At 46.4% G+C, this 20,906-nt stretch overlaps 1 protein-coding gene across 2 annotated transcripts in view; it reads right to left on the reverse strand.

Annotated features, from left to right (window-relative positions):
* The window catches only part of LOC128402674 (uncharacterized), a 28,081-nt gene extending 12,371 nt beyond the window's left edge, over positions 1-15,710 (reverse strand). Inside the window, exons 1-12 of one of the 2 annotated variants that reach the window (XM_053366973.1) lie at positions 15,564-15,710; positions 12,727-12,812; positions 11,881-12,035; positions 9,934-10,064; positions 9,652-9,776; positions 8,507-8,677; positions 7,691-7,798; positions 6,586-6,732; positions 5,110-5,520; positions 4,014-4,248; positions 2,202-2,419; positions 1,467-1,655 (exon numbers count right to left, since the gene is read on the reverse strand). In XM_053366973.1, the coding sequence (XP_053222948.1) occupies positions 1,467-1,655; positions 2,202-2,419; positions 4,014-4,248; positions 5,110-5,520; positions 6,586-6,732; positions 7,691-7,798; positions 8,507-8,677; positions 9,652-9,776; positions 9,934-10,064; positions 11,881-12,035; positions 12,727-12,812; positions 15,564-15,655 (2,068 nt within the window). In that variant the 5' untranslated portion in view covers positions 15,656-15,710. Of the gene's footprint in view, positions 1-1,466; positions 1,656-2,201; positions 2,420-4,013; positions 4,249-5,109; positions 5,521-6,585; positions 6,733-7,690; positions 7,799-8,506; positions 8,678-9,651; positions 9,777-9,933; positions 10,065-11,880; positions 12,036-12,726; positions 12,813-13,358; positions 13,623-15,563 lie in introns of those variants that run through there. The other variant, XM_053366974.1, reaches the window with a different exon arrangement.
* Between the last annotated feature and the right edge of the window lie 5,196 nt (positions 15,711-20,906).

Consider the following 20,906-nt stretch of genomic DNA (forward strand, 5'->3'; position numbering starts at 1 on the left):
TAGCCCAACCCCCTGCAATGTAGGAATCTCAACTCAAGCATCCAACCTCTGCTTAAAAACATTCAAGGAAGGAGAGTCTACCACCTTCAGATGAAGTCCATTCCACTGTTGAGCACCTCTTATGACAGAATGTTTAGTCGGAATCTCCTTTCTTGTAACTTGAAGCCATTGCTTTGAGCCCTACCCTCCGGAGTGGGGGAAAACAAAGCTTGCTCCACCTTCCATGTGACTGCCCTTGAGATATTTGAAGATAGCTTTCATATCTCCTCTCAGCCCATGTCTCACAGGAGCTAAAAGCTGCTTCCCACAACCCAAGATGAAGGTCACATGGTGACATCACATTGTCCCCTTAGTAGCCCAAGCTGCTGCCTGCCCTCACCCCCCTTTGTTCCTGGGCTTCATCCAGTGTTTTAAATTCGCCAGGCACGTTTTGTGACTGGCACAGGTCCGGTTGCGACCATGTGGCAATCTCTGGATGCCAGGTTGGCAACTACCTCTCCATCTGGCTGGCCCTTCTTTCTTAAGCAGGTAGGTAAAGGTAAAGATACCCTGACAGTTAGGTCCAGTCGTGGACGTCTCTGGGGTTGTGCGCTCATCTTGCTCTATAGGCCAAGGGAGCTGGCGTTTGTCCGCAGACAGTTTTTCTGGGTCATGTGGCCAGCATGACTAAGCCACTTCTGGCGAAACCAGAGCAGCGCACAGAAACACCATTTACCTTCCTGCTGGAGTGGTACCTATTTATCTACTTGAACTTTGATGTGCTTTCGAATTGCTAGGTGGGCAGAAGCTGGAACCGAACAACAGGAGCTCACCCTGTCGCAGGGATTCGAACCGCCAACCTTCTGATCGGCAAGCCCTAGGCTCGGTGGTTTAGACCACAGCGCCACCCCCGTCCCAAGCAGGTAGGTAGAAGAGCTTATTTATTGCATTTATAGCCCACCTTTTCCTCCAAGGACTCCATGGTTCACTCCCTCCTCAGTCATTGCCTACAACAACCCTGTGAGGTAGGTTAAGAGGCTGCGACTGACTCCAAGGTTACTCAATGAGCTTCATGGCTGGCTGGCTGGCTGGGGATCTGAACCCTGTTCTCCCAAGGTCCTGTTTTGACACTCTAACCACTACAGCACACTGGCTTCCTAGATTTACTTCTGCTATGGAGCAGCTCTTTTAATTAAGTTGGTCGACAAGTATGGGGAAAGCTAAATGTCACTGAAAGGTTCTGAAATATTTCCCTATGTGCTTGAATTTGTTTTATTCTGAATTGTTTGATGGGATGTTTTAAAGTGTTGTCAACCGCTTTGAGATTTTTCCTTTAAAATATAAAGCGGTATAGAAATGATAACAACAAAAACAATATTCATTGGGGGGGAGTTGGTGCCTAGACATTCCATTGCGGCGACTGTAACTTAGGTTTAAGGTGCCATTTGGCGATTAGCTTATATATCTGGCTGCACCAGGCCACTTACCTGGGTCTTGGCTTGCAGTGCTGATTTGCACAGAGGAAGGCTTCTTTGCTACCAGTGTGCTCCAGCTCACCACGTTCCCAGGGAACTTCCACCGGGTCCTTGAAGCTGCCATCTGCTTTATGGAAACCTCGGGCAAGGCTTGGTCCCACAGGTTGACTTCACTCAGGTCACCCACAAAGAGGCTGGTCCCTACAATGCAGCCCCAACATGCAGGGATGTGGTAAGAGCCCCTTATTGCCCAGAGATGAGGACCAGTGATGTGGGGGCATGGAGGTGAGAGATGGAGGGGCTACGGCTTTTCCCCAAGTCTTTGTTATGGGCCCAGCCTTTGAAGGGGCATCTTTTGATCTACACTTCCCCAATGGTGGCAGCGGCCTGCAGTTGGAAGATGCCATTCACCACTACCTTAACAACTTCGCTATCAGGCTGTGGGTTCAAGGTCAACCTGCTGCTGCTGCTGCTGCCACCAGCTCCCGCAAGATGTGCCTGGTCAGCTATGCGCTGAAGTGGAGGCAGCCAGAGTTTGCCCTCTTCCTCCTCTCCCCCTCGGGGCTGGAGTTCCACATCAAGGGGTAAGCAGGCGGTCCCTCCACTTGCAATGATGATTTTAAATGATGCTCTCTTCCCAGCTTTTGGTCTTGGATGTGGATTTGAAGTTTTATGACATTTTATATGGGGTTTCTATACTACAGCCACAGGGGAAGCCTACAGCTTTTGAGCAAAGGAGGGACTTACCTCTGCTGCCCACTTCCAGCTGTCCAATTATCAGCTTCCCCCCAAGGGAGAGCCCCTTCCTCAGGAAGCTGCTACTCTCAGCGAAGTGGGGCTCCCAGAGAAATCCATCCACGAAGACCTTGAAGGACGGGAGTCCAGGAGTGCTGGAGACCGAGACTGCCACATGGTGCCAGGATCCATCCAGAAGGGAGCCCTGGGTGCCGCTGAACATCACTGACCTGCAAAGAGAAACCAGGAAGAAGTGATAGAATCATAGAAGTGGAATGGACAGCAAGGGTCAGCTAGTCCAACCCTCTGCAGTGCAGGAATATTTTGCCCATTGTGGGGCTCAAACCCACAACCCTAATATTAAGAGTCTCATGCTCTATCAACTGAGCTATCTGGGTTCTCATAATAATAATAATAATAATAATAATAATAATAATAATAATTTTTATTTATACCCCGCCCTCTCCAGCCAAGGCCGGGCTCAGAGCGGCTTACAAGCAATAATAAAAACAAGTTGAATGATTACAACTTAAAAACAAAATTAAAATACAGCATTAAAATACTGAAACATTAAAATATTAAAATGTAGCCTCATCGCAGGAGGAGAAGGAAAAGAAAAAAGAGAGAGAGGGAGGGAATCAAATTGGCTCCAAGCCAAAGGCCAGGCGGAACAACTCTGTCTTATAGGCCCTGCAGAAAGAAATCAGATCCTGCACGGCCCTGGTCTCATGAGGCAGAGCGTTCCACCAGACCGGAGCCAGAGTTGAAAAGGCCCTGGCTCTGGTTGAAGGCAATCTAACTTCCTTAGGGCCCGGGACCACTAGGGTGTTGCTATTTATGGACCTTGAGGCTCTCCGTGGGGCATACGGTCCCATAGGTACGAGGGTCCTAGGCCGTGAAGGGCTTTAAAGGTCAAAAGCAGCACCTTAAATCTGACCCTGTACTCCACCGGGAGCCAGTGCAGCTGGAAAAGCACTGGGTGAATATGCTCCCATGGCAGAGACCCCGTGAGGAGCCACGCTGCAGCATTCTGCACCCGCTGGAGTTTCTGGGACAGCTTCAAGGGCAGCCCCGCATAGAGCGAATTACAGTAGTCAAGCCTGGAGATGACCGTCGCATGGATCACTGTGGATCACTTTTACCTTTCCATGCTCAGGCTGGGATGTGTGCAGATAAATCAGCAAATGCATTTCAAAGAATACATTTCATGCCAGCTTCTTGGCTTGTTCAGATCACATCATTTATAGTCATGAGGTCAAAAATTATAATTTTGGAATTGCTGTAAATTGCTTGGTAGGTGGCTGGTTGATGAAACTCTCCTTAACTGAGGCCACATCCACATCAAGCACATTTAAAGCACACGACTCCCTCCCACACTCAAAGAATACTGGGATAATAGAATCATAGAGTTGGAAGGGACCATGAGGGTCATCTAGTCCAACCCCTTGCAGTGCAGAAATCTTTTTCCCAATGTGGGGCTCAAACCTACGACCTTGAGATTAAGGGTTGCATGCTCTGCCAGCTGAGCTATCCCCCTCACAGAACGGACAATGGAGTACAAAGAAACTTTGTGGCTTCCTGACAACTGGGATGGTAAGAGGGCTGTGCCTCCAGCTCGAAACATTTCGGTGCCCAAGTTAGAGCGGCAGCAAAGGACATAGAATCATAGAATTGTGGAGATATGTAAAATATAGCATTATACACACACAGTATAGAAACCCCATATAAAATGTCATAAAACCTCAAAACCACATCCAAGACCAAAAGCTGGGAGGGAAGCATCATTTAAAACCATCATTGCCAATGGAGGGAACTCCAGCTTACCCCTTGATGTGGAACTCCAGCCCCGAGGGGGAGAGGAGGAAGAGGGCAAACTCTGGCTGCCTCCACTTTAGCGCATAGCTGACCAGGCACATCTTGCGGGAGCCAGCAGCAGCAGCAGGTTGACTTCGAACCCACAGCCCGATGGTGAAGTTGGTGAGGTAGCGGCGTATGGCATCTTCCAGCTGCAGGCTGCTGCCACTGCTGGGGAAGCGTAGGTCAAAAGAAAGGGGATACTCTGGAAGGGAAGGCAAAGAGGTCACAACAATGTGAGCACCCTCCTTTGCAAATTCTCTGAGAAGCACAAAAAGCCTTTGTAGCCTTTTCCTGCCCTCCTTCAGCTATTCCTAGAAACAATCAGTGGTGGATTTGGAGGGAATTGAGAGGGTGGGCTGCAGGTCAGTCGCACTTTGCGACTGGCACAGGTCCAATTGCGACTGCGTCGAGATCTCTGGGCACCAGGTTGATGATCTCCACCTGACTCTCCAGCTTTCTTATGCAAGCAAGTTAGCAGAAAGGCTTATTTATTTCATTTATCTCCCACCTTTTTCTCCAAGGAGTCCATAGTTCACCCCCCCCCTCCTCAGTCAATCCCTACAAAGAGCCTGCAAGGTAGGCTAAGAGGCTGCGGCTGACTCCAAGGTCACCCAGTGAGCTTCATGACTGAGTGGGGAGTTGAACCCTGATCTCCCAGGTCCAAAACCTGACACTCTAACCACTACACCATGTTTGGTTGTACTGCCCCCCCTTGTTGGAGGTGATGGTGTCTGTGCATGGAAAATGGTGTCTGTGCATGCAAAAAAAGAGAAAGAAAAAGCTGGCAGTCTTGCAACATGCAAAGGAAAGGTTGCACTGCTTGCAGATTTCTGACTATCATGCTCAGCTAGCAGATATATGTCAAGGAGAGAACCTGACAGTGCAGAAACTTCATTGGCCTCTGTTGACATGAATTCCAAGGAAACCAGGTGGAAGGGGCTTGCTGCAGGGACCTCCCATATCTCTTTACAGAAACATCAATGTTTGCCCACCTTCTGCTGGTTCAAAAGCAAGGGGGACTCTTCTTTGTGTGTCCCCCCAAAAAAAATCCACCCCAACCTACCTAGAGACGCGTTGGCCACGGTCGCTCCTATTATCCTCAAGGAGCCGAGGTTTGCGAAGGGAATGTCTTGGGCGCCGGAGAGACGGAAATGCTCCTGGTGGTCCAAGAAGCTTGCGAGGCCGTCAGGGTAAGTGAAGAGGCTCCATGTGCTGAGCAGCCCAGGCGAAAAGGGCACCCCAGAAAAGTTCTTGCGCTCCAGGGAGCCGCCGAGATCTGTGGTGACGCTGCCACGCATGTGGGTGGCATTGGACTCCAGGCTTAGACGGAAATGAGTGACATCGGTGTAGAGGCCAGCCAAGGACAGGGTGCAGGAAGAATGACCAGGGAAAGAGAAGGTGACGTCAGCTGTGGCATGCGGACCTATCCCTCCAGGGAGGGGAAAGTACACAGGCTCCGGCGGACCACAAAAATCTGGCAACAGAGATGGGAGCAAATTAGGCCCAGGGAAGGGAAGGCGGAGGAGCCTGCTGTTATTGGTGGAGCTCGACTCAAGGACTCCCAACACTCATTTCATTCAGAGCCTGCGAGAGAAAGCATCGGAGGACTCCATCCGACAAGAAGCCCACCCGCCTTTTGGATCAGCCCCCTAGCACTCAGCCACTGCCTCTCCCCCCACCCCCTGCCGAGGCAAAAGGGATTGGGAGGGGCAGTGACCTACAAAAATTCACATGTGGAATCTGAGGTTCCCAAACTTGTCCCCCAAATCCAGATTCTTTTATCTTTCAGAAGGATTTTATGCAGTTACGAAACAAAATGCCGATTCTGAAATCAAAATGAGCATGCCTTTTTTGAATTGCCTCTTGTAAACCACCTTGAGATCTTGATGAAGGGTGGCATATAATTTATATAAGGGTGGCATAATTTAAATAATTATAATTATAATTCAAGGGGATGAAAGCTATCCCCCTACATGAGGGCTTTCTTCCAAGATTTCCCATAAAAGCCTTTGGAGAGGGATTTTGTCTCAAACTGTCAGCTCAGTCCTTCACAGGTTTGTTGCCAGCCCTTTGCATAGTCTGTTCCTCTAGTCTTTCTACCTAATTTATCAGGAATTTGCTAATTAGGGGTTTGCAATTCCTTGGATCTCAGAGTGGCTGGAGCAGAGTAAAATTAATAACATTGTTACTGTAACCACTACCATTATCGTTACCGTTATGTTTATCGTTATCGTTAATCGATATCATACTGTTACGGTTATGGTTATGGTTACCGTTCTGGTTACCGTTACCAATATCGTTATCGCTGTCATTATTATCAGCTGCTTTCTGGTCTCCTTGAGATGATGTCCAGCATTTCAGATGAAAATCCAACAGTTTCACACCTGAGTGGTGCTTTTATACTGCAAATTGCTTTGTGATTTTAGCTCCCCTTTTCTCCACTCATGAGAAGAGAGGAGTTAAGAGGCAGCTCTCTCTCTCTGTCTGCTCCAGCCTGTCTGCTGCCCCTCTGTTGCCCTTGAGCATCTATGGCACTCACCATATCTGTGCTGGCAGACAAATCCTGTTATTTCGGTCGTAGGACGCTCATTGCACGGTCTGGTCTGCCACGTCCCATGTTGGGCCATATTGGTGGGCTGAAGACTCAGAACCACACACTGGTCCTTCACCTGTTCGGGGGCTTTTCCTAGAGAATAGAGCAGCCAGGGTTGTAAGAGCCCATCCGAACAGCTTCTAGCCACGGCCTCCTACCTTGTCTCCAGGAAGTCCCAACACTCTTGCTAGTGCTACTTTCATTGTCACTTCCTGCACTTCTTTCCCACCCCAATTGGGAAATGGGCAAGAACTTTAGGTCCATTCCACACCCTTCCCCCAGCCTCAACACCCCATGCCAGAGCCCATTTGTGTGGAGAAGGAACCCCAGCTGAGTCAATGTGGTATTGCAGACTATGGCCTGGGAGAGACCAGGGTTCAAATCTTAATTTGGGCATTGTTGTTGTGGGGATTAAGGGGATTAAGGGTGGAGGGAAAGAGCTCCTTGTAGAAAAATGTGGGATATGAATGCAACAAATAAATAAAATAAATAAATAAATAAATAAATAAATAAATAGGGGCAATAAAATAATAAAGAGCCCAAGGTCTTATGGAGCAAGTCTTATGAGGAACAGTAGAGAGAGTTGGGTATGTTTAGCCTGAAAAAGAGGAAACTGATGGGACAGATGAGAGCCATCTTCAAATATCTTAAGGTCATCACATGGAAGATGGAACAAGCTTGCTTTCTCCTGCTCTGGAGCGTAAGACTTGAACCAATGGATTCAAGTTACAAGAAAGAGGATTCTGACTAAATGTTAGGAACAGCTTTAGGGCAGTACGAGCTGTTCAACTGAGGATTGGACCCCCTCAGAAGGCGGTGGCCTCTCCTTCCTTGGAGGTTTTTAAGCAGAGGTTGGATGGCCATTTGTCATCATGCTTGAGTTGAGATTCCTGCATTACAGGGGGTTGAGTTGGGGTCCCTTCCAACTCTACAAATCTATGGTTCTAGTTTTTATGCAGTTCTGGATGGCAACCAAGAGTTCTGACACAGAGAACCAGCTGTGATTCAGGACCCTTCTGTTCAGGAGCGATCATGCTTGGACTCAACATACCCAGATGCCACCGGAAATAGGCTGGGGGGGCTGACGAGTCGCTCCACCTCCATGAAGTGCCAAAGCGCAGCCCGATCCACATCTGCCAGCCGTCCTCAGGAAAGGCATCTGGGGAGGAAATGGAGAAACCATCACAGATGTTTCCTGGTAAACATCTCCCCGCACCCTCTTCCAGTGCAAAACTATCACTACTACCTCCCAGTTTGAATGGGGACAATAAATGCCACCATCTCATAGAATCATAGAATTGTAGGTCTGGAAGGGACCTGAGGGTCATCTAGTCTGACCCCCTGCAGTGCAGGCATACACAGTTGTCCCATACAGGGATCAAACCTGCAACATTGGCATTATCAGCACCACACTGTACCAATTGAAGAGGAAGAGGAAGAGAGTTATTCTGAGGGGGGCATCTGGGTACGGGTGTGGTTTTAAGTTTTGAAAATCTCCACTGTTAGTTTCATTTTTTGCTGCTTTTGACTGTAAGCATCTTTAAAGGGGCATTTGCCCAGAAAAGCAGCCCCCAAAATATTTAAAATGTAAAGAGATAAATGGCAACAACCATCCCCCAAGGGCACTTAAAAAACTAATAAGAAGCACATATCTCAATTGGTAGAGCATGAGTTTCTTTATCTCTGGTTCGTGGGTTCAAGCTCCGTGTTGGGCAAAAAGGATTCCTGCATTGCGGGGGCTGGACTACTAGACAGATGGTCCTTGTGGTCCCTTCCAACTATGAGTCTATTATTCTAAGAGGAGCCCAGCTAGATCAGCCCAAAATGCTACTGTCTTGGCTACTGGTTTGCTGCTTCCATCCCTTACCTGACAGGAAGGTGTTCTGCTCCTCATCTCCAACAATTGCGAGGCCCTCCCCAGATTCCTGGCAAAAAGACTGGGCCTCTCTCCATGACCTCAGTTCCCGGAAGGATGGGAAATGGAAGGTGTAGCAGTGGGAGCGGAAGGGCACTTTCCTCACTGAGCCAGGGAGGGCATCTAAACAGGAAAGGCACAAGGGGAGAGAGAGAGGTACAAGAAGGTGCAGCTATGAAGTTGGTGGGCAGGTCCACATTTTAGATTAATGTAAATGGTGAACTCCTCACACTGCCTTTATTTCCCCTTCATCCACCCAGCGTTCTCCTCCACACTTTCTCCTCCTGAAATCCAGAGATCCCCTTTGCACTTCCCCCAGCAGGGCTTTCGACAAAATTCCCCATGATATTATTGTGAAGAAGCAGATAAAATGTGAGCTGGACGAGGAAACTGTTAGATGGATTTGTAGCTGGTTGCCTGGGTGAACCCAAAGTGTGCTCATTAATGGTTCCTCGTCATCCTGGGGGGAAAGGGGGGCTGCCACAGGGCTCTGTCCTGGGTCCGCTGTAGTTTAACATCTTGGATGAAGGAATTGAGGGGATCAAATTTGCAGATGACCCCAAAATGAAAGGGGTAGCTAATGCCACAGAAGACAGAATCGGGTTTCAAGATGACCTTAACGGATTGGAGAACTGAGCCCAAACTAGCAAAATTTCAACAGGGACAAATGTAAGGTTCTGCACCTTGGTAGGAAAAACCATCTGCACAAATATAAGATGGGGGACACCTGGCTTACTAGTAGTACATGTGAAAAGGGTCTAGGGGTCTTAGTGGACAACAAGCATAACATGAGTCAACAGTGTGATGCACAGAGGAGAGGCCTGTCAATGGCTACTAAGTCTTGAAGCGTCAAGGGACCCCTTCCATGCCAACCCTGGGTGCTGGGGAGGTAAAACCCAGCCAGATGGGCAGGATATAAATACTACTACTACAACAACAACAATTACTACTACTACTATTAAAATTAGTGAGGGCTGCTGGGGTTGGCTCTCTCCATTCATCAGCAAAATGCAGTATTTCTATAGCCTCCCTCATTATGCCTCCTGCTGGCCGCTGAAATGTCAAGGCTGGGAAGGAGACACCCCCTTTGCTCTTACCTTTCATGGGCATCTCACAGATGAAGGAGACGTTGGCAGCACAATCCCAGTCCCTCCATTGGCCAGCGTAGATGCCCACGAGCTGCGTGCAACGCTCCTTCTTGGGGTGGCCTTGGAGCCAGTTTCTGATAAAGCAGAAAGAGTTCAAGATCCAAAAGCAAAGAACTTGCTTCTGATATCTTAGCAAACCACTCCGTCGGTAGAGCGGGAGACTTGATCTTGGGGTTGAAGCCCCACACTGGAGCCCTCTGCCGTCAGAGCCACGCATCAAGGTTCTCTTACCTGTACCAGCTCTGCGATAATGGGGTCCCATCCACCCAGGCGAGCTGACTGCTTGCCTCTCGCCATGCTAACCCGATCCAGTAGTGCAAGGCGTATTCCCGGGTGCTGTCTGAGAGTTCCGTCAGGAACATCTGTGCATAATAAAATCACAGAATCATAGCATTGTCGAGTTGGAAGGAACCCCAAGGGTCATCTAGTCCAACCCCCTGCAATGCAGGAATCTTTTTGCCCAATGTGGGGCTTGAACCCACAAGCCTGATATTAAGAGTTTCATGCTCTCAGATTGTTCTTTGCTGAAAGAAAATTATATGAAGATGATGTATAGATGGTATATAACTCCAGTGCAGTTAGGTGAAATGTATAAAACCAGTTCAAATGTGTGATGGAAGTGTAAGGAAAAGGAGGGGACATTTTATCATATGTGGTAGGATTGTAATGAAATTAAAAAGTTTTGGGAAATGATATACAATGAACTGAAGAAAATGTTCCATCTAACATTTGTTAAGAAAGCTGAAGCATTTCTGTTAGGGATTGTAGGAAAAGACCTGCCAAGGAAGCTGAAAAATATCTTCATGTATGCAACAACGGCGGCGAGAGTCTTAATAGCACAAGGATGGAAGAATGAGGAAACCCCGACTAAAGAACTATGGCAAGAGAAACTGATGGACTATGCAGAATTGGCAAAATTGATACATAAACCACGGGACAAGGATAACTGTGACTTTAATGATGAATGGGAACCTTTTACAAAGTACTTAAAGAAACAACAAAGTGAACTGGACTCCTTGGCAGGTTTTGAATAAACACTCACAAACTTTTTATGGACAATAACTAGCCAGATAAATTAAGGATTTATACAGTTTTGTAATATGCAGAGAATAGTATTTGTAGAGAAACCAGAGACTGGAGCTGAGGGAAGTCGGGGGGAGGGGAGGGTGGGTTATTTTATGGGGGGAGGGGGGATGGGGGGAATTAAGGATGATATGTATTAAGATAATATGTTTTGTTTAAATTTGTAATAAAAATATTTTTTTTAAAAAAAGAGTTTCATGCTCTACCGACTGAGCTGTCCTGCAGTGAGAGCAAAGGCAGGCAGCATAACTTTTGCCACTTTCCCAACAGTCCCTGCCAGGGACTTCTACAGGAAAGGGGCCATGGCTTGGTGTTAGGGCAACTGCTTTGCATGCAGAAGGCAGCATCTCAGGGTAGCAATGGGGCAGCGTCCTTGCATGAAATCTTGGAGAGCTGCTGCCAGTCAGTGCAGACAATGCTCAGCTAGTTGCACTAGCTGTTTATGTTCCTGGACTCAGGAAATGACTTAGCCGACCTGGGACTCAAGAGCCCTCATTGGGTACAGAATAGAAAAGGGTTCTGAACAGTGTTAGAAATTCGCCAGGTGCCAGGTGCATTTTGCAGAGATCTCTTGGTTCACCTCCTCCTCAGTTAATCCCTACAACGACCCTGCGAAGTAGGTTAAGAGTCTGTGATTGACTCCAAGGTCACGCAGTGAGCTTCATGACTGGCTGAGTGGGGAGTTGAACCCTGATCTCCCAGGTCCTGGTTCAACTCTTCAACCACTACAGCACACTGGCTTCCTAAAGAAATTCTGCTATGGGACCACTTTATCAATTAAGTTGGTCAATAAATATGGGGAAAGCAAATTGTCACTTTGAGAAGGATCTGCAATATTTTCCTTGAAGCTTGAATTTTTCCCCCCTTCTGGATTGTTTGATTGGATGTTTTAGTGGGTTGTCAACCACTTTGAGATTTTTCCTTTAAAAGATAAAGCAGAAATGAAACACAGCACCTAGAGCACCTGGCCATTGCCATACCTGGGTCAGATCTGGATTCTATGCCAGGCAGTCATCCTCAAGTGAGGTTTCCCTCGCTTCCTCCCTCCCAAACTAAAGCATTCCCAGCCTGCAGCTTGCAAAATCTGCCTCTTACCTGCTTGTGGTAATCCTTGATGACAACCAGGTCTGCCTTTTGGTCCCTGCAGAAGACTCTGGCTTCACTCCAGGACAGAACAAGAGAGCCAGCTGGGATGTAAAGGCAAAGCTCATTCCTGTACAGGATCCACCTTGGGGGGCACAACCCCAGCACTGTGTGGAAAGGAAAGGTGGCATTTCCCCAATCAGTAAAATGTTAGCTTCTTGTTGCTAACTTTCAAAACAGTAGCTTCTTGTTCCCACCTCTCAAAGCTGGGGATTTGGACGAAGGAGGGAAGGGGCATGTCAGATGGTGTTCCTGGGCACTAGAAATGCTTTTGGGTTGGGCCTGCTTGCTGGTCTGGGAACCACAGAATCATAGAATAGGAAGGGACCCTGAGGGTCATCTAGCCCAACCCCCTCCAATGCAGGAATCTCCACTCAAACATCCATGACAGATGGCCATCCAATCTCTGCTTTAAAACCTCAGTTGAGCAAAAAAGAACAATAACTCCAACTTCCTGCATTGCAGAGGGTTGGACTAGATGACCTGTGTGGTCCCTTCCAAATCTATGATTCTATTATTCTAAGGAGAACTGCTCTTGCTGGTTACAGACAGCCTTTATCTCCTTTGCCTTGCCAGCCTAACAGTTTTGGAAGGGTTGACTCTGACACCTAGGACTTTTGCTTGCGCGCACACACACACACACACACACACACCCCTCATAATTTTATCCACAGATAAAATGACTCAGAATTTGCTCAGTTGCGTCCATAAGAAGAAGAAAGAAAAGCCAGGGCACTTGAAATAAATATTGTGATCTTCCCACTTTTTATCTCTTGTCTTCCTCCAGGAACTTCCTACCAGAACTGGCGAAGAGCAACCCCAACACGACTCGGACTACCTTCTGATGCATCTCTGATCTCCTTAGAGCCGCTGACCCCATCACCCTAAAATCGAAATTACATCACAGTTAGTCTTTCTCTGGGATAGGAGATCTCCATCCCCTGCCAGGACATGTTCCCAACCTTGTCAAGGAACAGACTGCATACTGGTCTTCCTCATGCCTTCAATTCAATGTGGTAATGTTGCAACTTTTCTGGTATCTGTACCCAGCAGTGTTCAAAATTCCCCAGGTGAGTTTTGCAATGGGCAGAGGTCCAATTGTGACCACATGGAGATCTCTGGGCACCAGGCTGGCAACTGAAATCTCCATCGCGCTGGCCCCTCCAGCTTTCTTAAGGATGTAAGCAGGAGAGCTTATTTATTGCATTTTTATCCTACTTTTTCCTCCAAGGAATACATGGTTCACCCCCCACCATAAAAAAATCAAACAATCCAGAATAAAACAAATTCAAGCTTCAAAGGAAGTATTTCAGATCCTTCTCAAAGTTACACTTGGCTTTCCCCATATATATTGACTGACTTACTTTATAGAGCTGCCCTGTAGCAGAAAGACTCTAGGAGTGGTTAAAGCATCCAGTATGGATGCTTACAAAATGGCCTCTGTGCTCTCACAAAAACACACACAAAAAAAAACCCAGGATGGTTGAGGAGCAGTTGAGGGGTCTGAAATAGGCAACCTTTCCTATGTGTGTGTAAGAGAGAGTGGCAACGACCACAGCATCGCGCACACACCCAAAAATCCTGCTTGCTTTGGGGCGCTGCCTAGCAACTGATAACTCTAGGCAGGCTTGGTTTAAAGGTTCCAGCCACTAGGCCGAAACACAGCCTGCCTTTTGTTACTAGTTGTTGCTGCTGGTCATAGATCATAGTGAGGCATCAGATCAAGATCTGTATTTTAAAATGAGCTTAAAAAAATATATTTGCAAATGTTTGTATCTCTCATGCCAGGCAGAAGACCAGCTGGGTTTGGCATATGTTTATCTTCCTGGATAAGGGCCCCCTGATTTATTGCAGGAGACGAGTGCCTCAGGGTTGTAAAAGGAAATTACAGGCTAGGAGCAAAAGGTCACACTGACCATACAAATTACAGAATACAATCAAGCTGCAAAAGCACTCATTGTTTAACAGATAATAATACCATGTGTCTTCCATTAGAGACTTGAGCCAAAGGTTAAAGGGTAAATTGAAGAAGTTGCTTTTAGAAAAAGCAGTTGGCCAGGAAAAGGGGGGGTTGCTTTGGAAAGTGCTCTTACTAAGTTTCCTTCTAAAAAGCTATATATGTTAATGTATGAAATATATTGGCTTAAATGTAATTATGCAAAGGATTTAGAAAGTAAGAAATGTTAGATTCTTATGTTAGATTCTTATTTCATAGAATCATAGAATCATATAGTTGGAAGAGACCACAGGGGCCATCGAGCCCAGCCCCCTGCCAAGCAGGAAACACCATCAGAGCATTCCTGACATATGGTTGTCAGGCCTCTGCTTAAAGACCTCCAAAGAAGGAGATCTTTCATTGATGATGCGTGAGAATGTGAACCCAAGATCTCTGACCTCTGTTTAAAATAAAAATTTAAAACCATTAGCCATCTGTTTTGGAGGGCAAGGAGGGCAAGAGGTGAGCTGGTAATTAAGGTGCCTTGTTGAGGCAAATGTAAGATATATGACTATTTATTTGCCATTTATAGATAGAAGGAAATATAGCTCTTTGTCTCCCATAAAAGGTAATAGGAAATGGGTGTATCTTTTATAATTGGTTCTAGCAAACAGCCAATAGGAATTTCAACCAGGCTGATTGGACAGAGGCAGCCAAAGGAGGAGCAAGGGGGCTGGGCTGAGGAAATATAAGTGCTGGCCATCAGGGCTGGAAGGGCAGAGCTTTGGTAACCATATACCACTGTGTCTCTTATTTATTTGTCTGACAAATAAATTATTATTTTAATTTCTCTATTGCTGCGTTGAATATTTCATTCCAGCTAAGTGTTAACCACAAGCAGGGTGCTACAATAGAATGGTCTAGTTCTGATGAGATGAAGAGTCTCATGGTCTACTGGTGATGATCAGTGCTGGGGGGAAACAAGGCATTAGGAAATAAATTTTGACTCAAAAACAATAACTACTGGGGGGGGGGAACCACACACACACCAAAAACACCCATAGCCGGACAGGTGAAAAAATGGATGAGGCAAAAGCAGCACCTCCCTTGGTCAAGAAGAGAGCAGAATGGTGGACCTTTGGCAGAATGACGATGTTTTTGTGGCAGACCTCAACAGCTTTGTTGAACATCATCTGGTTAGGATGGGGAGACAGTTGCCCCTGTTGAATTTCTGCCTGCCAATGCAGGAATCGTTTGCCCAATATGGGGCTTGAATCCACAACTCCGGGATTAAGAGTTTCATGCACTTACCAACTGAGCTTTCCCATTGTCCTACCTGAGGATGCAGGAATTTTTTGCCCAACGTGGGTTTGAACCCACAACCCTGAGATGAAGCACCTTGTGCTTTACTGACAGAGCTATCACACCTATTTAGCTCTCTGAAGCAGTATGATTCTGATGCTGAAATTTTTTCCAGTTGCTTTTGCTTCATGAAAGCTCAGTCAGTAGAACATGAGACTATTAATCTCAGGGTGGTGGGACTAGAAGACTATTAATCTCATGGCAGGGGGCTGGACTAGATGACACTTGCAGTCCCTTCCAGCCGTACAATTCTATGATTCTAACGCTGCAATCCTAAGGCTCAAATAAGGCAAGAGCACCTCACCTAATTGACCCACACAATATTTGGGGGCATTACCATGAATGAATGGTTCTTTTATGCGCTGATAGTGAGATGTCTGAAGAAGGGGAAATGTACCAGGCCGAAAAATCGGTGAACAATGGCTGCATTGACTCGATTGGATGCGTTGAAATCCTGCTTGCGTCAAGAGGAGCAGAAACAACGGAAGCTGCTTTAAGTGACCCTGGAGCAGCAGGCTTTGATGTGTTGACTTTATATCGAAAGATTTATATCCAAAGATGGCCCCTTTCCAAGACCAGCCTGAAAAGTGAGAACAATTTGTCATTTCTCAACCTGAGATAGCTCAGTTGGTGGAGCATGAAACTCTTCTTCTCCTGGTCGTGGGTTCGAGTCCCGCATTAGGGGAAAGATTCATGACTTGCGGGGAGCTGGATTAGATGATCCTTGGGTTCTACAGTTCCATGATTCTGAGCTTAACGCTGAAACAAGCTCATAATCCAGTGCTATTCCATGGACTAGGTAGACCACTGTTTCAGCTCCATTGGTTAGAGCGAGGAGCTGGTAATGCCAAGGTTTGATCCCCGTATGGGCAACCTGCATATTCTGCATTGCAGGGAGTTGAGCTAGATGACCCTTGGGAGGAGAGGGGGCCAGGAGACAGACATGCGCTCCCCACCCCCAGTCTTCCAGAAAACACAGAGAAATGAAAAGATCAGAGGAGAGATTGGTTGCGTACAGAGGCAGTCTACGATAGCTTGGAAAAAAACCCAGAGAGGAAGGGAAGACAGGGACCTTCAGTCCTCACAACTGGCTCATTGGGGCAAGACTTACTGAGAAGAGTTGCTGGCATCACTAGGACTGTGTAGTTTTAGTTTCTTTGAATGAAGAGTTAACTTCACTGAGACTGGTGTTTTTTATTGCTGACCTACACCTCACTCAGGCTCCTGACATGCAAACAGGACAGCATCAAGGCATGCAATGTCCTAGAGACCATGATACCCATCTCTACACGTAGTCATGAAATGACTCAGCAAGTCATACACTTGACCTCCCTGGTATCGCTATGGTAGCCCAGTGCCACATGGCACCCTTATCTCAGAACATCCAGACATGGGGGATTGGTCTCAAGACATGAGACCATTTAATTTTAACCCATAGTTCACACTGTCTATCAGCTCAAACCCACCCCTGACAGAGAACCCCATATGCAGGAAGATGACAACATCCAAGCAACAATGTGGCCCAGGAGACGTGACCTTTAGAGCCAAAAAGAGAGGCCTAAAGACTATAGGTCTGGCACAACAGCACACCCCACTCTAAGGTTGGGTGAATCCTTAGATGCCACCCTCCGAACCTCTCAGGGAGGTGGGACATAGAGAAGGGCCTCAGATTACAAGCATAGGGTCTGGGATGGTTTGTATGGGGAGAGGTGGTCCTTTAAGGCACTGGGGTCCTGAGCTGTGTAAGACTTTATAGGTCAACACCAGTAAGTGACACCTGTCAGTCCAATCAGCTTCTGTGTACATGAAACAGGCAGGAGGTGCCATCCTATCCATTGCTCCAGGTGGCAAAATGTATTGGGCCAGCCACGCATGCACTCATCCACCAGAAAGGACCCACACAGAAACGCCACCTCTCACATCCCTGGACTTAGGGGGTAGTATTCAGCTATGTTTCACTTGGAGTAGACCCACTGAAATTAATGGACCTACAGTAACAGTCATTTTCATTTATTTCAATGACAATACTCAGAGTAAAACTTAGTTGAAAACCACCCAAGGTGCTGCTCATTACTAGCTAAGTTGCACATAAAAAAACACTCGAAGGTACAGTGTTTTTAAAAACTGCTCCAATTATAGTAGGTTGTTTGTTTTTTCCCCAGAGGCTTATCATTCAGTTGTGATTGGTATCTAATCCAATATTTGAGTAATAAAGGCTGCAGTGGCAGATAACTGTTACAGGTTACTGCCCTTGTTATGGTTCATGCAGGCAATTCTTCCAGACCAGGATAAATGTTGCTATTTGTTTATTCCTTCAGAAGAGTAGAGACTTGGGTCTTTTTGCCACAATCAATTTATTATGCAATACATATTTGTTTATCATCTGTTACACTGTGGGCACATATCTTTCTCCACCGCACTGCAGGATATTGCATTTTCACTGTGGGGATATTGTATTTTCAAAACTCTCAGAAAGTAATATTTCTATCAGCCATTGTGAAGGGCTGGGGTGGTGGGTTAAGGAAAAGCAGGCAGGCTCACTTGCAAGATAAGGGTGTACAAAAAGTATATGGTAGGGTATAGAAGCTGGATTTCTCTCCTTGAGACAGGTTTCAACTGTGTATGTACCTAACAACATGGAGGGGGGGGAGAGAACCAAATCACTGTTTACATCATTAAGGGGTTTTTTTCTGTATGCCCTGTTTAGGGAGGTTTTCAATGTTTAATGCTGTATTGTGTTTTTAATATTTGATTGGGAGCCACCCAGAGTGGCTGTGGAAACCCAGCCAGATGGGTGGGGTATAAATATTATTTTATTTATTTATTTATTTATTTATTTATTTATTTATTTATTTAGGTGGATATGGTTCCATCAATATTATGAGCCAATAGTTTGTTGTTATTTAGTCGTGTCTGACTCTTCGTGACCCCATGGACTAGAGCACGCCAGGCACTCCTGTCTTCCACTGCCTCCTGCAGTTTGGTCAAACTCATGCTGGTCGCTTCGAGAACACTGTCCCACCATCTCGTCCTCTGTCGTCCCCTTCTCCTTGTGCCCTCCATCTTTCCCAACATCAGGGTCTTTCCCAGGGAGTCTTCTCTTCTCATGAGGTGGCCAAAGTATTGGAGCCTCAGGTTCAGGATCTGTCCTTCCAGTGAGCACTCAGGGCTGCTTTCCTTAAGAATGGAGAGGTTTGATCTTCTTGCAGTCCATGGGACTCTCAAGAGTCTCCTCCAGCACCATAATTCAAAAGCATCAATTCTTCGGCATTACTGTTACCATATCTATGACTACAAAATTATACTGTGTGTTTTGTTCTTATGCTGGGAGTTTTTACATTGCTGCCAAAAATGGTAATAAAGTGTGGGGTGGAGGGGGGAACAGGCATCCAAGGATGAAGATCTAATCTGAGAGACGTCATAGCTCAAGACTTCCTGGCACACATGCCCTTTGACAAGGAAGCTCTTGTAATAAATCTATGCCGCCTTAATAACATTCACATACAGAACATGTAGCTCAAGCTAGAACTGGGTATGACCTTTGGTGTCATGTGTCAAAGCACTTGCCAAAGAAGTCAGAAACTATATTGGGGTCAATAGCACATATCACAAAAACTGTTTCTTCAGATTCTTCACCCTGTTCCTAAGCAGTGGGAGAATTTTACTCAATATTCTCCAGGGAGTATCATATGTGAGGGGCTCAGCTTTAGCAAAGGTAGTGAGCACTGCTTCATTCTTTTTCCAGAAGGGTTTTTCCTCTGTTGTTGCTGCTGCAAAGAATGAAGCAGAGCTTTGCTTTGCAAAGAGGATATAAGGATAAGAAAATTAAGTGTAGGTTCAGAATAGCCGCGGTCTGCAGACAGTTTGATATCTCACTGGGAACTATCACATCTATAATATGCAGAAGTGTAATGAGTTTTGCCCTCGCTATGTGGTGCCTTGATTTTGATACCATACTTTGCAGCCTGATCTAGGAAAGCATGCTCATTTATTATCTTTGGAAAAAGTTATGAATCTGTATCATGCACTTACTAGTCACCCAAGAGGAGGAGGAAAAGATGACCAGTTGTGGCTGAGAAGAAGGGGAAATGAGGAATGTCTCATGATTGTTCTTTACTTCTGCATGGTTCCAAAGTGCAAGAAGTCTCGAGAGACTTGCTGGCAGGGCCTTAAATGAGTGTTAGCGCACATGCTTTATGTGGAGAAGGTGCTAGGCTCATTTCCTGGCATCTCTAGCAAGGAAAGGCTGTCATCACGGGGGGGGGCCACCCATAATTCACAAAGCTAAGCAGGGTCCAGTATGGTTTCAAACTGGATGGGGGACTGTATTGTAAAGGGGTGAACTAGATGGCCCTCCCAACTCTTCGATTCTATGAACTGCAGTTAATTCCTTTTGGAAATTAAAGGGACAGAACTACCTAAACTGTATAGAAATTTATTCATGTGTGTGACTACAGTGGCAAGAATGTTACTTGCCCAAAAATGGAAAGAAGAAGAAGTCCCAGCAAAAGAAGAATGTTTACAAAAACTTATGGAATATGCATGAATGGCAAAATATGCCAAAAAAGTAAGAAATCAAGATAACAAGCTTTTTTTATAAAAGAATGGAAATGGTTTATTGAATATTTACAAATAAACTGTAAACAGATAAGAACATTGGCAGGATTACTGTAATAACCTGCAGTTTTATAAGAGTACAGTGGTGCCTCTGGTTGCAGATGGGATCCATTCCAGAGGTCCGGTCAGATCCCAACGTTTCTGCAACCTGGGGGCTGCTTCTGCGCATGTGCACATGGCAAAACCCAGTCAAATACTTCTGGGTTTCCACTTTCACATCCTGAAGTTTACGTAACCAGAGGGTTACGTAACCGGAGGTACTACTGTATATGTTTAAAGTAGATGAATAAATGAGCAAATTAAGTTAATTTGTATACAGTGGTACCTCTGGTTGCGAAAGAGATCCATTCCGGAGCCCCGTTTGCAACCTGAATGGAACCCAACTCGCGTCTGCACACGCATGGGTCACAATTCGCCGCTTCTGTGCATGTGCATGACATCATTTTGCACATCTGCGTGTGCACAAGTGGGGAAACTCAGAAGTAACCCTTTCTGGTACTTCCGGGTCGCTGTGGGACGCAACCTGAAAAGACGTAACCCGCAGCGTTCGCAACATGAGGTATGACTCTATGCAGAAAATGTAAAAAACAAATTTAGGGAACCGCAGAAAGAGGGGGAAGGAAGTCAAGTTTTGAAATGTTAATATGATTGTAAAAGTATTGAAATGTATAAAATGGAAAATTATAAATATTAGATAGATGATAGCTAGATAAACTGCAGTTAATACACAGCAGGGTGGAGCTGGCACACTGCACATGCTCAGGAGCACGGCCAAACTCTCTGATAATATATGATATTTATATATATGAGATATATGTCTCATTCCAGTCCAGGGTTTCGGTCCCAGGAGCTCCCCGTGGAGCTCTGGCTGAAAACAGATGCCCCCCTCTCTCCCTCCCGCCTCCGCTCAGCACCCTGGCCAGCTCCTTCCCCCTCCCCCCTCCCCGTTGCCTCCCCTCTTGCTACTTCCGGGTTCTCCCCGCCGGCTCGCGGGAGGGGCGGGTCCGGAGAAGGAGGGAGGGAGGGCCGGGCCCGGCGAGGAGCGCCTATATGAGCGCGTGCG

Source organism: Podarcis raffonei, chromosome 15 (genome assembly GCF_027172205.1).
Source record: "Podarcis raffonei isolate rPodRaf1 chromosome 15, rPodRaf1.pri, whole genome shotgun sequence".
Taxonomy (NCBI): domain Eukaryota; kingdom Metazoa; phylum Chordata; class Lepidosauria; order Squamata; family Lacertidae; genus Podarcis; species Podarcis raffonei.